The sequence below is a fragment of the Bombyx mori genome, chromosome 24, assembly GCF_030269925.1.
Source record: "Bombyx mori chromosome 24, ASM3026992v2".
Taxonomy (NCBI): domain Eukaryota; kingdom Metazoa; phylum Arthropoda; class Insecta; order Lepidoptera; family Bombycidae; genus Bombyx; species Bombyx mori.
The window spans coordinates 4,432,337-4,445,620 of record NC_085130.1 but is presented as its reverse complement, the minus strand read 5'-3'; the positions used below and the strand labels follow the sequence as shown (position 1 = coordinate 4,445,620).

At 38.4% G+C, this 13,284-nt stretch overlaps 1 protein-coding gene across 1 annotated transcript in view; it reads right to left on the bottom strand.

Moving 5' to 3' along the window:
- LOC101739354 (irregular chiasm C-roughest protein) overlaps nucleotides 1-13,284 on the bottom strand; it is a 107,102-nt gene that overhangs the window by 6,667 nt on the left and 87,151 nt on the right. Inside the window, exons 14-21 of the mRNA XM_038019886.2 lie at nucleotides 10,992-11,145; nucleotides 10,304-10,536; nucleotides 9,014-9,187; nucleotides 6,805-6,994; nucleotides 4,882-4,980; nucleotides 3,664-3,750; nucleotides 2,429-2,523; nucleotides 800-887 (exon numbers count right to left, since the gene is read on the bottom strand). Coding sequence (XP_037875814.1) covers nucleotides 800-887; nucleotides 2,429-2,523; nucleotides 3,664-3,750; nucleotides 4,882-4,980; nucleotides 6,805-6,994; nucleotides 9,014-9,187; nucleotides 10,304-10,536; nucleotides 10,992-11,145 — 1,120 coding nt within the window. The remainder of the gene's footprint in view (nucleotides 1-799; nucleotides 888-2,428; nucleotides 2,524-3,663; nucleotides 3,751-4,881; nucleotides 4,981-6,804; nucleotides 6,995-9,013; nucleotides 9,188-10,303; nucleotides 10,537-10,991; nucleotides 11,146-13,284) is intronic.

Genomic DNA, 13,284 nt, shown 5'->3' with positions numbered 1-13,284 from the left:
TTTGAAAGGTGGGGCAGCCGTTGTAACTATACTGAGACCTTAGAACTTATCTCAAGGTGGGTGGCGCATTTACGTTGTAGATGTCTATGGGCTCCAGTAACCACTTAACACTAGGTGGGCTGTGAGCTCGTCCACCCATCTAAGCAATAAATAAATAGATGTTCCTATCATCTAATTTTTACAATCGCACCACACAGTGATCTAGGTAGAGTTTATCACATTATATAGAGCTCCTGCATCATCCACAATGCGTTTCCAGAGATATTTCTTGCCACTTACCATTAGACTCTGGATTAAGCTCCCGAATGTTTCACGCTATGACATGTCCTTTTCCAAATGAAAATTGCGGAGTATTTGGCGGTAGCCAGTGACCCAGCTGTGTCATTGTTAATATCCATAAGCAATAATATTTTCAAGTTTATTGGTGGTAGGGCGTCTTATGAGCCCGTACGGCTAGGTACCACTATCCTGGCTATTTCGGCCGTGAAGCAGTAATGCGTAGCTCAAGTTTATTGCTGGTAGAACGTCTTATGAGCCCGTCCGGCTAGGTACCATCATCCTGCCTATTGTTGCCGTGAAGCAGTATTGCATTTTGAAGGACATGTCAGCCGTTGTACTGTAAAATGGAGACATAAAACTCGTGTCTCAAAGTGTATGGCGGCATTTACGCTATTGATGTCCATGGGCTTCGGTAACTTCGCGCCAAATGGATCGTCAGCTCTTCCACCCATCTACGCCAATTAAAGTGGACTCTATGCTCATCAGCCTATAAAATCAATAAAACGATAGCTATACCCACCTTTGGTTCCATGTTTGGTTTGTATCTTTCCCTGATTGGACGGCTGTAGGATATATTGGGCTGAATTTTGTGAGCACGGCTTTGGCATCTGTCATAAGAAACCCATTTATAGCACCACTTTTAAAATATCAACTAATTAATACTACAATTACGACAGCAATACTTTGTCGATCCCAATTACGTAATATAAAAAGCGTTCAGAAGCTCGCAAATGTCCAACACACTCAAAAAACTTGAAAATTTACTGGTAAAAATTGTTTTGTTTTTTTGCAAATAAATTAGGTATTCAAACTTCTGAGCAAATTGCTCTTAGTTTTATGTGTTTATTTCAATCGAACAAACACCAGTTGCTGTGCGACTCGACAGTCAACTCGGACGTCCGTCAACTTTATTCGCTTGATATAAAGTTTGGAGTTAAAATTTTAATGCCCCAATAACGATAGCTCTTGGCTAAATATTTAATATTAATGTCGATTTATTACGGTAACACTAGGGTATTTAGTATTTTCTTTAGTTTTCGCAAGTCGACTAGAAACAATTAAAAAAACTAATTTTACGATTTAATTTCACACAGAAACAAATTAAACTTAAATTTGTAAACAAATTTTAGAAATAAATAAACGGTATTTAGCGTAATATGAAATTTTCGACGTAAATTCAAAACATCGGATATAGGGTAATAACAATTGAAAAGACGAGCTTAAAAGCTGTAAAATAAATATTAACGGGTCTGCATTTTAATCGCTCTTACGAGAAAAATATATTTGCAACCAGTTGCGGTTTCTATGGACTAAAGTTGACTTTTCACGCCACGTAGCTTATTTTATAGTTTATATGTAGCTTATTTCGTAGTTCACTTTATATACAACAATAGACAAATACTTTTATTTTAAATTTCACTCTTTTTCTTTTCTTAGATGGGTGGACGTGAGCACCACGGCCCACCTGATGCTAAGTGGTTACCGGAGCTCATAGACATCTACAACGTAAATGAAGCCACCCACCTTGAGACATGAGCTGTTGTAAGGGCTTACTTTTAACAGTACAATGGCTGCCCCACACTTCAAACCGAAACGCATTACTGCTTCATTACATTACATTGCTTCACGGCAGAAATAGGCAGGGTGGTGGTACCTACCCGTGCGGACTCACGGGACGTCCTACCACTAGTAAACCCACCCGCCCAATTCTAAGTCAGCTTACGATCCACTATCCAATCTGTTAGAACCTTATCCAAAAAAACCGGTACATGCGAAACACCACATTAGAATCATCGGTCATCGTTCTCGTCGAACCCGTCGCTTGCGCCAAGGGCTCGATGAGTAAATGAACCCATTGACATAGCCCACTGAGTTTCTCGCTGGATCTTCTCAGTGGGTCGCGTTTCCGATCCGGTGGTAGATTCTGCGAAGCACTGCTCTTGCTAGGGTTCATGTTAGCAACGTCCCCAGGTTTGAGCCCCGTGAGCTCACCTACTAGTTAAGGTTACGCTGAAATAGCCTCTCAAGGCTATCAGGTTAGGTAGAGAAAAAAATTAGAATCATTCAATTGTTTATCGTTATGAGTAAAGTGTGGATTTCCGACTGTTTCCTCGTGTCAGTGTACTGAAATAGCAAGCCTGTTACTAGCCTGAGGCTGAGCTCCACTGTTTGTCGATGACGACGAAGCTGGAGGGCTGGTGACCGGTCGGGACGACGATGATGAAGGAGTCGTTACCGGCGGAACTGCGCAAGAGAAAGAGGCATTAAGCAATTTACCAGGTGATCTTCTTACAAAGCATGTGAGCAATAACAAAATATGGGTTGACGACCCAAGCCAATCTCGAACCTTGATGAACCGATATTAGCAAAAGCACCTTCCTTACTTTCTAACTTCCAAATCTATACTAATATTATAAAAAAGAAAGATTTGTTTTTTTTTTCCAAATTCAAAAATTCAAATTCAAAATCATTTATTTCAACTTAGATGTCAGTATGACACACTTGTTGAATGTCAAAATATAAATAACAATGTTAACTCTACCACCGGTTCCAAAAAAAGCCACAGTCCTGAGAAGAACCGGCGAAACAAACTCAGCGGGTTTTTTTTTGTTTTTTCTCAAATATTTTCTTTTTTTTTTAATAAATAAAAATATTTACAATAAAGGAAAAAACAAGTAAAAAAATACAACTAAAAATAATAATAATGAAAAATGAAAAGGCCAGGAGCGAACGCCTCATTCCCGTTTGTTCGTATTGAGTAAGCTCCGAAACTACTGAACGGATTTGAAAAATTATTTCACTGTTTGGAAGCTACACTATTCCCGAGTGACATAGGCTACAATTTTTTTTAAAAAAATAGGGATACTTACTAAAACTCCAATAATGTAACCCAAAGTGTAAAAAAAATACCTAAATTATTCTTTACATCGCGTGCCCTGCGAAAACTATTGATGGTAGAATAAAATAATGTACTACTACTTTGTAGAAGACATTATTTTTGTTCAAAAAGTGTCGCGACAGCATATTATTATGTCTAACTATTATAATTATGCCGCAATAAGTGTTCTTTTGTTTTAAAAAATAAAACAACGTCAAATATCGTTGAAATTTTTGTTATAGACCCGAGCGGAGCCGGAGCGGGCCACTAGTGTAAGATAAGAGAACTAGTATTCTGAGGTATATTCCATTTTCACTACTATAAAATGTATCTAATTTTAAAAACTACTCATAAACCATATTATGATTTATTTTTATGAAATTTTGGTTGCTTGCACGCCAATTAAAACAAACAAAAAATTAAAATAGTCAATATTCAAAATAGCTTAATTTTATTTCAATAAATAACTCCAAGACCTCCTTGGATTGTGGTGACGCTGAACTTACCTGACGGATGACACCCCTGACGTATTGTATAGTACGGTGGTGGAGTTGGTTTTCCAGTCGATAGCGAAGCACTTTGAGAGCCGTATGCTAAAAAAATACACACATGACCAGTGTTGTCCATTTAATACAATTTAACTACATTGACAGATGTTTTCCATAGTCTGCGAACTGAGGCTTGGCGCACGCACTCGTTAAGTGGGGTTTCAGTAAGGCCTTTCACCTGATCAGTCCAGTGCATGGGGATTCGTCCACGAGATCTCTTAACATTTACCCTACCCTGAACAACAAGTTTCTCGATAGACTCCGCTGGCCATCGCGATACGTGTCCAAAATATCGAAGAAAGCATCTGTCAAGGCTTTAATAAACAAGAATTCTACATGACCACGACTGCTCTGCCAAGAGCAACCGACTATGATGATGATGAACTACATTGACCGTATGAGACCAAAATTCAGGTTGGGGCGACTTAGAAGATAATCTGGCTCAACAATAGATACAGGTTGCTATTCTGGTTCCTACAAGCTGTAGCTACTGCCAATACCCATCCGTACATACAACCGTAAAATTATTACCGTTTTCCACCCTGTTATTTTTAAACCTCATATTTATGGGTTCGTGTTGAAAATTTTGCAATAAATTTTCGTTTTGTCTTATACATACCTAATTCGGTATGTTCGCAAACTTAATAGAGTGTCTTGTATTTATTTATTGTTAGATAGATCGGTAATTAAGTCTGCGATCTATATAATCCCACTAAGTGGTTACTGGAGTTAACGTGAATGCCTTCCACAATGAGAAATAGCGGTTAAAGTCTCAGTTGCATAGTTCCAAGTTATATGGGGGAACTTGGCTCCGATGGTGGCGGAATATTGGTAAAAACAAATGACGGGATCCTCTCAAAGGGTCTCCTCATGCATTTTTTTTATTGCTTAGATGGGTGAACGAGCTCACAGCCCACCTGGTGTTAAGTGGTTACTGGAGCCCATAGACATCTACAACGTAAATGCGCCACCCACCTTGAGATATAAGTTCTAAGGTCTCATGTATAGTTACAACCGTTGCCCTGGCCTTCAAACCGAAACGCATTACTGCTTCACGGCAGAAATAGGTAGGGCAGTGGTACCTACCCGTGCGGACTCACAAGAGGTCCTACCACCAGTATATATACGGAATATTTACACGCTTATTTCACATTGATTTAAGATTAATGTACTTACGCGAAGATCCGCCACTTCTTAGATAAGGATTTCCATATGCAGCAGAGTACCTCACGTCAAGGCCTGACAGGACGACTCCGGGATTCGTGAACGGTATCACTGTTTCAATAAAAATAAAACTTTTGAGTGTGAGACATATGTGAACTACGAAAGATAATATGATAGATTTTCCTTCACAACTAATAAAAAGGACTGATTGACCAGAAAAGCCTGTAAAATATTATTTATTTTTATGAATTCGATAATCGCCTTAATAGGATGAATTTATACCGGAATTGTTGTACATTAATTTGCTCAGCTTTTTGCCGTATAAGATTATTTTTTTATTGGACTTGTAGGCAGACGAGCACACGGCCCACCTGATAGTGAGTGATTACCGTCACCCATGGACTTCAGCAATGCCAGGGCAGAGCCGAGCCGCTGCCTACCGAAATTGTAAATTCCTCCTCAAGTTTCCGGCCACACGATCGAGTTTCTAGTTTCATGAATCGGAAAGCCGTTATACAATTGAAGCGCCGACCTCATGTCTCAAGCTGGGCTATAAAATGGGTCATAAGCCCGTCTGTCCATCCCGCCCAATCAAAACATGAAACCGTTAAAAAAAGATATGTGGTGGGTGGGTGTCGTGGGACACCGGATAAGAACGAAGTTCCTTATTATAAAAATATTAATTTTAAGTTCTATTCTATTCTATAAAGAAAATAAAACTGGAGGTTTCGCAATAACCCACGGTCATTCGGTAACGTGCGAACTTATCGTGGTACACTTCATTCACGGTTGTTTGCATAAGAGTTAGTGTATTGCGCAAACGAACGCTCTGAGATCGTGGGTAATGAATGATAAAAAAATATGTTCTTTTTTGTGCGTTATTACAAAATTAAGTCGTACACTGTGTGTGTGCATTACTAATTTGTACGTTATTACAAAGTTAAGTCGTACACTGTGTGCATTACTAATAAAAATCTTACGTTACGGACGTTTTTTCCCGGTTAGGGTACCCCTCCGCATCGTCCCATAAGGAACTTTGTTCCAATATTTTGTGTAAAACTTCTAGATCCAAGTTTAATTATTATTGGTGACGGCATAAATAAAGGCAAAATGAACCAAAAAGTTCCTTTAAAACTGAAGAAACATCGTAAAGGGGAGTTCATTCGAAGGTTTATCGCGCGAGAGAAATGGCTGTTAGAAGGCCAATGTACTGGAATTAAACGACTCCAGGTAAAATTGACGAACTTACACGTCATCATTCACTAAGCTTTGACTAGAAGATTGCACAAAGTGGGAATGAGTTGCTATCTCCGGGCATTCCAATATTACAATAATTATTACGTTATAATACTCGTTGTAAAAATGAATATTTCAAAAATATTCTAATATAAAAATAAAAAAATAAAAATGCCCGCTGAGTTTCTTGCCAGTTCTTCTCAGGACGGAGGCTAGTTTTTTGTGAATTGGCGGTAGTTCTTTTTGACGTTCAACAAATTTGTACTTTCATTTATGTTAAATATTTTTTTTTGATTTGATTTGATTTGATTTGACCTAATCATTTACGAATTATTATGTTATAAAATTTCAGAAGAGATAAGGATAGACGGAAGTATTTTCTTCTAATGATATATGGTGTTAATTGACACCTAAAAACATGCCTGATGAATTTTCGATAGATTTATGATATTTTTCTTTGTAGGCAAACTATAATACGGCGCACGATGATATGAAGCCATGGACATCAACAATGCTAGGAGCACAGACAAGCCGCTGCCTACCCAAAACTGCGAGTATTTTTGGAAACGGTTCTAAGGTAAACCTTTTTTTATTCACTTGCAATTTGCACTTGCAAGCTACCATTGTATTTGGAGATTGTATTCAATTTTCGAAGATCTTTAAAAAAAAATATTAATTTAGTTCTTCTGTAGTACATACCATCAGGTCCGACGAGACCACCCAGTCTTCCACAGCTAGCTTGCCGCCTTAAGGACCCATAATGACCAGGGTACGAAGACCCGTCAGTGCTTCTGGTCAGCGAACTGGACAGCGATTCCGATGGCACTGGCGGGGCGTAGTCCCTTGAGTAATCCACGTAGGGAACGTAGCCGTTGCTTTGAGGGTGCGACTGGGAGAAGAGATTGAGTGAATTTATTAAGTGCTTACTTTAGCAATCTCGGTCAAGGATAGCACAGCATCAGGGGATTGTAGATACATCTTCCACAGCAAAAAGCATATGGATAGACGGCTTTTCTTAACTAACTCTTCTTTTTTGGCAGGGGATCGAACCTCCGACAAGGATTTCGCGCCTGGAGGCAAGCGGAGTATATGGAATTTACGGTCTGCATGATATCTTTAGGGTATATTTTAGGATATCTTTAGATCCCAAGGATATCTTTAAGGCCCTATTGCACCAAACGACTTCCCATGCACTCTCTCACCCGACGTCCGATCACCACTTGGGATTAGAATCCGGTCTCTGAGGAATTGTGCTCGGAGGAATTGTTCGAGATGATCTCGTTTTTACCATCGCACCGCCCGCCACGGGAGTAAAGTTCATTCATACCACCTGGAGCCACTGCGGTCATCCACAGTGCGTTTCCAGAGATCTTTTTTGCCACGTACCATCCGGCTATGGAACGAGCTCCCCTCCACGGTGTTTCCCGAGCGCTATGACATGTCCTTCTTCAAACGAGGCTTGTGGAGAGTATTAAGTGGTAGGCAGCAACTTGGCTCTGCCCCTGGCATTGCTGAAGTCCATGGGCGACGGTAACTACTCACCATCAGGTGGGCCGTATGCCCGTCTGCCTACAAAGGCAAGAAAAAAAAATTTAATTCTCCTAACCTAATCAGAACCGTACAAAGATCCCACGTATAAATTCTCACACCGATCACATTACATTACCGCTAATCGTAATATCCACAACAATGCAGTTCTATCGCTTTAAAATGAATTTCAAAATTATACCAGACTTCCGTAGAAAACCTTTGTTCAATAACGATTTGCTCGGTATATTCTTCGGCTTTTTATTGCGAAAGCTGACTCCGCGTATAAGGTTTCTTTGTTACAAAAGAAACTTTGGGAAATATTTACTGTGATACTTGGAAATAGTTCTCCGTGTTATAAGACTAACAAATAATCGATATGATAACGGTTTGCGCTTAGGTAGGTGATTCCGGGAAACTTTCCTGTAGTGTCAAACTATTTTGACAATTTCGTACTTATCCAGCTGTTATGATGATGGGCACTTATCTGTGACTCATTGTAAGATTATTTTTATTGAATAATAGATGCGCCCGCGGCTTCGCTCGCAATAAAATGCTATTTTATAGTCAACCATACAAGCCATAAGACGATTCAAAAAGTTAACTAGGTAAGGAATGAATGAATTAGGTGAACATACATATACATAGATAGATTCTTTTAAATACATATTTTAAGTATATGTACATAGTTTAATGATATAAAAAAGTATAAAAAGTAAACCAAGGTAACAATTGATTTTTTTTATGCCACTGATACTGGTCTTAGAGCGAAATTATATAATGATTGTATTGTGATCTGTTCTACATGCGTGTACAAATTTTAAAATTAATCGGATTTTTTTAATTCGGTGTAAATTACGTTCAAAGATTCCGCTGGTAAAATAATTTGAAAATATTTGATATTTTAAGGATGTATAAAGAAAAAATAAATTCAGTTTGTTGTCAGTGGGTACGTTTGGGCCTACAGCATGTCCAACAAATGTAGCGTCATTACTCAGGCGTAGTTTGGAAGTACAACAAAGGGAAGATCTTCCAACGAGCCTGTGAAAGTGTTCGGTAGACTGACGGTCGGAATGTCTTACGGAACTTGTATACATATCTAAAATAATGTCAACAGCGCGACTCAGATCTTTACCAAACATCAGCCCACTGAGTTTCTCGCCGGATCTTCTCCGTGGGTCGCGTTTCCGATCCGGTGGTAGATTCTGCGAAGCACTGCTCTTGCTAGGGTCAGTGTTTGCAACTCTCCGGGTTGAGCCCCGTGAGCTTACCTACCAAACGTTAGGGCGAAGCTGAAATAGCCTCTCAGGATTATCAGCACAGGTAGGAAAAAAAAAAACAAACATCTCGTGTTCCGTGATAGCCGCCTGTTCGATTTTACCTTAAAATGCAAACTGTTCACTTGCTGATTGAAGTCTCCGCTGTATCTCTGGTACTTCATAAGCTCGTCGTCAAAGCCGGTCTCCGGTAGGGGAACCGGCCCAGCTAGTGGCAATCCAAGGTTCGTTGTTATATGTAATGTAGGATGTAGATCTGCTTCGGTGTTTGAGTGGTCCTAGAAAACGCGGGCTAATATTAGGAAAACCCGTGGAAACTGTGCTTAGCTGTGTCGAGGGGTTTGAGTTGACTAAGAACATTACAGATGAGATGAGTAATGTAATTTATAATCACGTTGAAGATTCTATTAGCGTTATTGATAAAAAAAAAGGAGTGATTGCCAAAAAAATTGAAATCTTTCGAATGAAAATTTGTTTCAACCAGACTCGCTTATATTTAAATAAATAGGCAAAAACAAAATAGTTAGATCAGATTAAATCAGATCAGATCAGATTAGATTAGAGTAACATAATTTCTTTCTTTCTTTAAATGCTTACAACCATTGACAAGCTTTAATGTTACCGTTTTGAATAAAATTGGTAATAAGTGGTAATAAATTGTTGGCGATCATAAAAACTAGACTTTAATTATTTAAATCAATTATACCAACTAATTAATAAATTATCAATTAATTAACTAACAATTAATAAGAATTAATAACCATTTAATTATCATAATTTAATTACCTTAAAATTATTTAAAAAGAAATGGATAGGCTTTCACCAAACTCCATCTATAAACCAACCCGGTACAAATAGATTTCCGGAGAGAAATTACATTATGGGACTTTAATTTACAAACTTTGAAACCTCACAAATATAGGCCTCAAACCTATAATATAAACCTTAGAATTCTGACATGATCAAATTATACTTGATTCTATTGGATTATTCGTTTATTTATACACTAGTAATTTATTATTAATTTCTCTACTATTTAATGGATGTTATTATATATATATAAACCTTCCTCTTCAATCACTCTATCTATAAAAAAAAAAAAACGCGACAAATTCCGTTGCGTAGTTTTAAAGATATAAGCATACACGGGGGACAGACAGATATAGGGATACAGAAAGCGATTTTGTTTTATACTGTATAGTGATATGCGATCTATACTACGATAAGTTTCTAAATCTTTGTTCGATAAAATCTACATTTCACCCCGAAAAGTCAAAAGCAGTACCTACTTTGCTTGCCAAATTCGAATTCGTGTATTTTTTGGCTAAAATTAGATACCCCTAATGCTATGGTAATCTTCATAAAATCCATATAAAACACATATTAAATCTTACCATATCACAGTTCCCTTCGATTTGTCTCAATTCCAATTTGAGATCACTTATGTTCGAATGCCGATCGCTCTCTTTATAGCTTCCACAGTTCTTCTCTATATCGGTTATATGTGGTTTTTTTACATCAGCCTTTTTAGTTTTATTATGGAATAACATTATTACAAACATTATAATGAGGATAAATATTATAGCCGACGAACCTCCTATTAACGATATCAGCATTGGGAATGTTTCTGAAAAGATGGAATTTGTATAAAAAATATATATACCACGAAAAAGGGTTGGGTTTTTAATAATAGATGAATCAAGATTTCAAGGAAATCATTATTTTAAAAGGCTTTGAGTATAGGGCAGCTGTTATTTTTTTTTTTAATTATCGCTTATTTTAAAACCTCACACGCATCACGGGAATTCTATTGCGTATCATCTTTAATCAGTCCATTATCATTAATAAAAATGATAATAGAATCTCTTATTTGGAGTCCAATTAAAGATAGCTAAATAGCTATGTCATAAACATTACACTGTCAACTGTATCATTATGTGTACGACCAATCAAAATGAACCTCAATTATTCGCGGTAAACAATAAACTGTTTGCACATATTTAATACCTACATGAAACATAAACCGCCATAGTTGTGGAATCGAGATGAGTTTTCTGATTTACGAATGTGCCAGATACTTACTTTCAGCTATTAAATGAATTTCGGCGCTATCCGTCCCATAGGAGTTTATAACCGTACAATTGTAGGGGCCAAAATGCTCCGATTCGCTCTTGCGGATAATCAAAGTGGACTTCGTCATCTTGTCCGCTAAAGACTCTTCTAGAAAAGCGTATTCCTGTTAAAGTATAATGATATTCAATATTTGTATTAATAGGACACTCACCACCTTTCTCGATCTTTCCTATAATCGGTACAATATTTGCTAGCAATTTATTTAGTAACTGGAAGTGCTAAAACTGCCCTGTTGGATCAGCCGAATTTATATTGACTAAAGAAAACTAGGTTTCATAACGGAATTAAGTTTTCGATTTGGTTTGTCAAGGCGGCATTCTTTTTTTTTTATTGCCCATGTAGGCAGACGAGCATACTGCCCACCTGATGGTTTTTTTATCTGGTCACACGGGCACAACCATATTACAGACTGGAATTGTTGGCTGTAATTTAGTAACGTGGAACCACCACTCTACTTATTTCTACCGTGAAGCAGAATGTGTTTCGGTTTGAGAGGGTGGGGCAGACGATATAATGTAAAAACTAAGACCTAAGTCTTGTCTCAACTCATGTCTCAAAGTGGTTTACTGGTGGTAGTTTGCTCTTTGACTGAATATTCAATATCTGGCTTAGCTCCCCTTATCTCTCTGAACTCCACTGAACTTCACTGGTGGGAGGACCTCTTGTGAGTCCGCACGGGTAGGTACCACCACCACCCTGCCTATTTCTGCCGTGAAGCAGTAATGCGTTTCGGTTTGAAGGGTGGGGCAGCCGTTGTAGCTATACCTGAGACCTTATAACTTATGTCTCAAGGTGGGTGGCGCATTTGCGTTGTAGATGTCTATGGGCTCCAGTAACCACTTAACACCAGGAAGGCTGTGACCTCGTCCACGCACATAAGCAATAAAAAAAAAGTTGATGGTGGCATTTACCCTATTAATATCTATGGGCTCCGGCAAAAACTTAAAACAAGGTGGGCCGTAAGTTTTGTCCAGCCATCTAAGCAATAAAAATAATTGAATCTTGAGAAAATATCTTTCACATCACTAAATTTGTTACATGTGGAAAAGTTCACTTGGCGACGACGCTTATAATTGACACACACAGATTGTCAAGTCTTGTTACAGTTGCACGTATAACCTTAATAATTGTATTATCACGAATATTTCCGACCTTATTCAACGGGCGAACTTACGACCCATTTTGGGCTTGTTACCGGAGACATCACTTGCTAATCTATAATATCGGCACTCTATCTTTTGGGTGCCGTAAAAGTATTCAAGACGAGACAATAATAACTCTAATCTTCTGCAAAATTGTACCATAATAAATCTGCAATTTGTATTTTATTAAATTACTTAAAACCTTATAATAGTTACTTGGAGCTCTGAATTTTTCATTGGTGTAAGCTTTAAAGCCATGTGAAATACAGTTTAAAAGAACAGCTACACATCGTCCATTATCGAAAGCCGCTCGAGAATTATCTGCTCTATTAAGCACTTTTTAAAATATATGTATCTCGTACAGCAACTAAGCTAACGACAAACCAAACTGACTAAGTTTTACTGGAACTCCCTTCCGAGATAAGCGCAAAATACACATTTGTATTCGACTTTAATAAAGATTCTGCATTTTCATTTCATTTCTTTCGAATGTAGAAAGACTTTACGGAACTCTTCTTATACGAAAGTTTTGAAAAATAAAAACTGCTCTTTGTTTTGTAAAAGGTTTAGTAAAATTCATGAGCATTGCCGCATCTTTGAACGATTTTTGATACGGTTTTTTTTTTTTTTTTTTTTTTTATTGCCTTTGTAGGCAGACGAGCGTACGGCCCACCTGATGGTAAGTGGTTACCGTCGCCCATGGACTTCAGCAATGCCAGGAGCAGAGCCAAGCCGCTGCCTACTGCTTAATACTCTCCACAAGCCTCGTTTGAAGAAGGACATGTCATAGCGTTCGGGAAACACCGTGGAGGGGAGCTCATTCCATAGCCGGATGGTACGTGGCAAAAAAGACCTCTGGAAACGCACTGTGGATGACCGCAGTGGCTCCAGGTAGTATGGATGAACTCTACTCCGGTGGCGGGCGGTGCGATGGTAAAAACGAGACGTTGGTATCATCTCGAACAATTCCTCCGAGCACTCCCCATGGAACATGCGGTACAAAATACAGAGGGACCCGAAGTCCCTCCGCAGACCCAGAGGCTCCAAGCGATCCGTGAGAATGGGATTATCGACAATCCGAACGGCTCTCTTCTGTATGG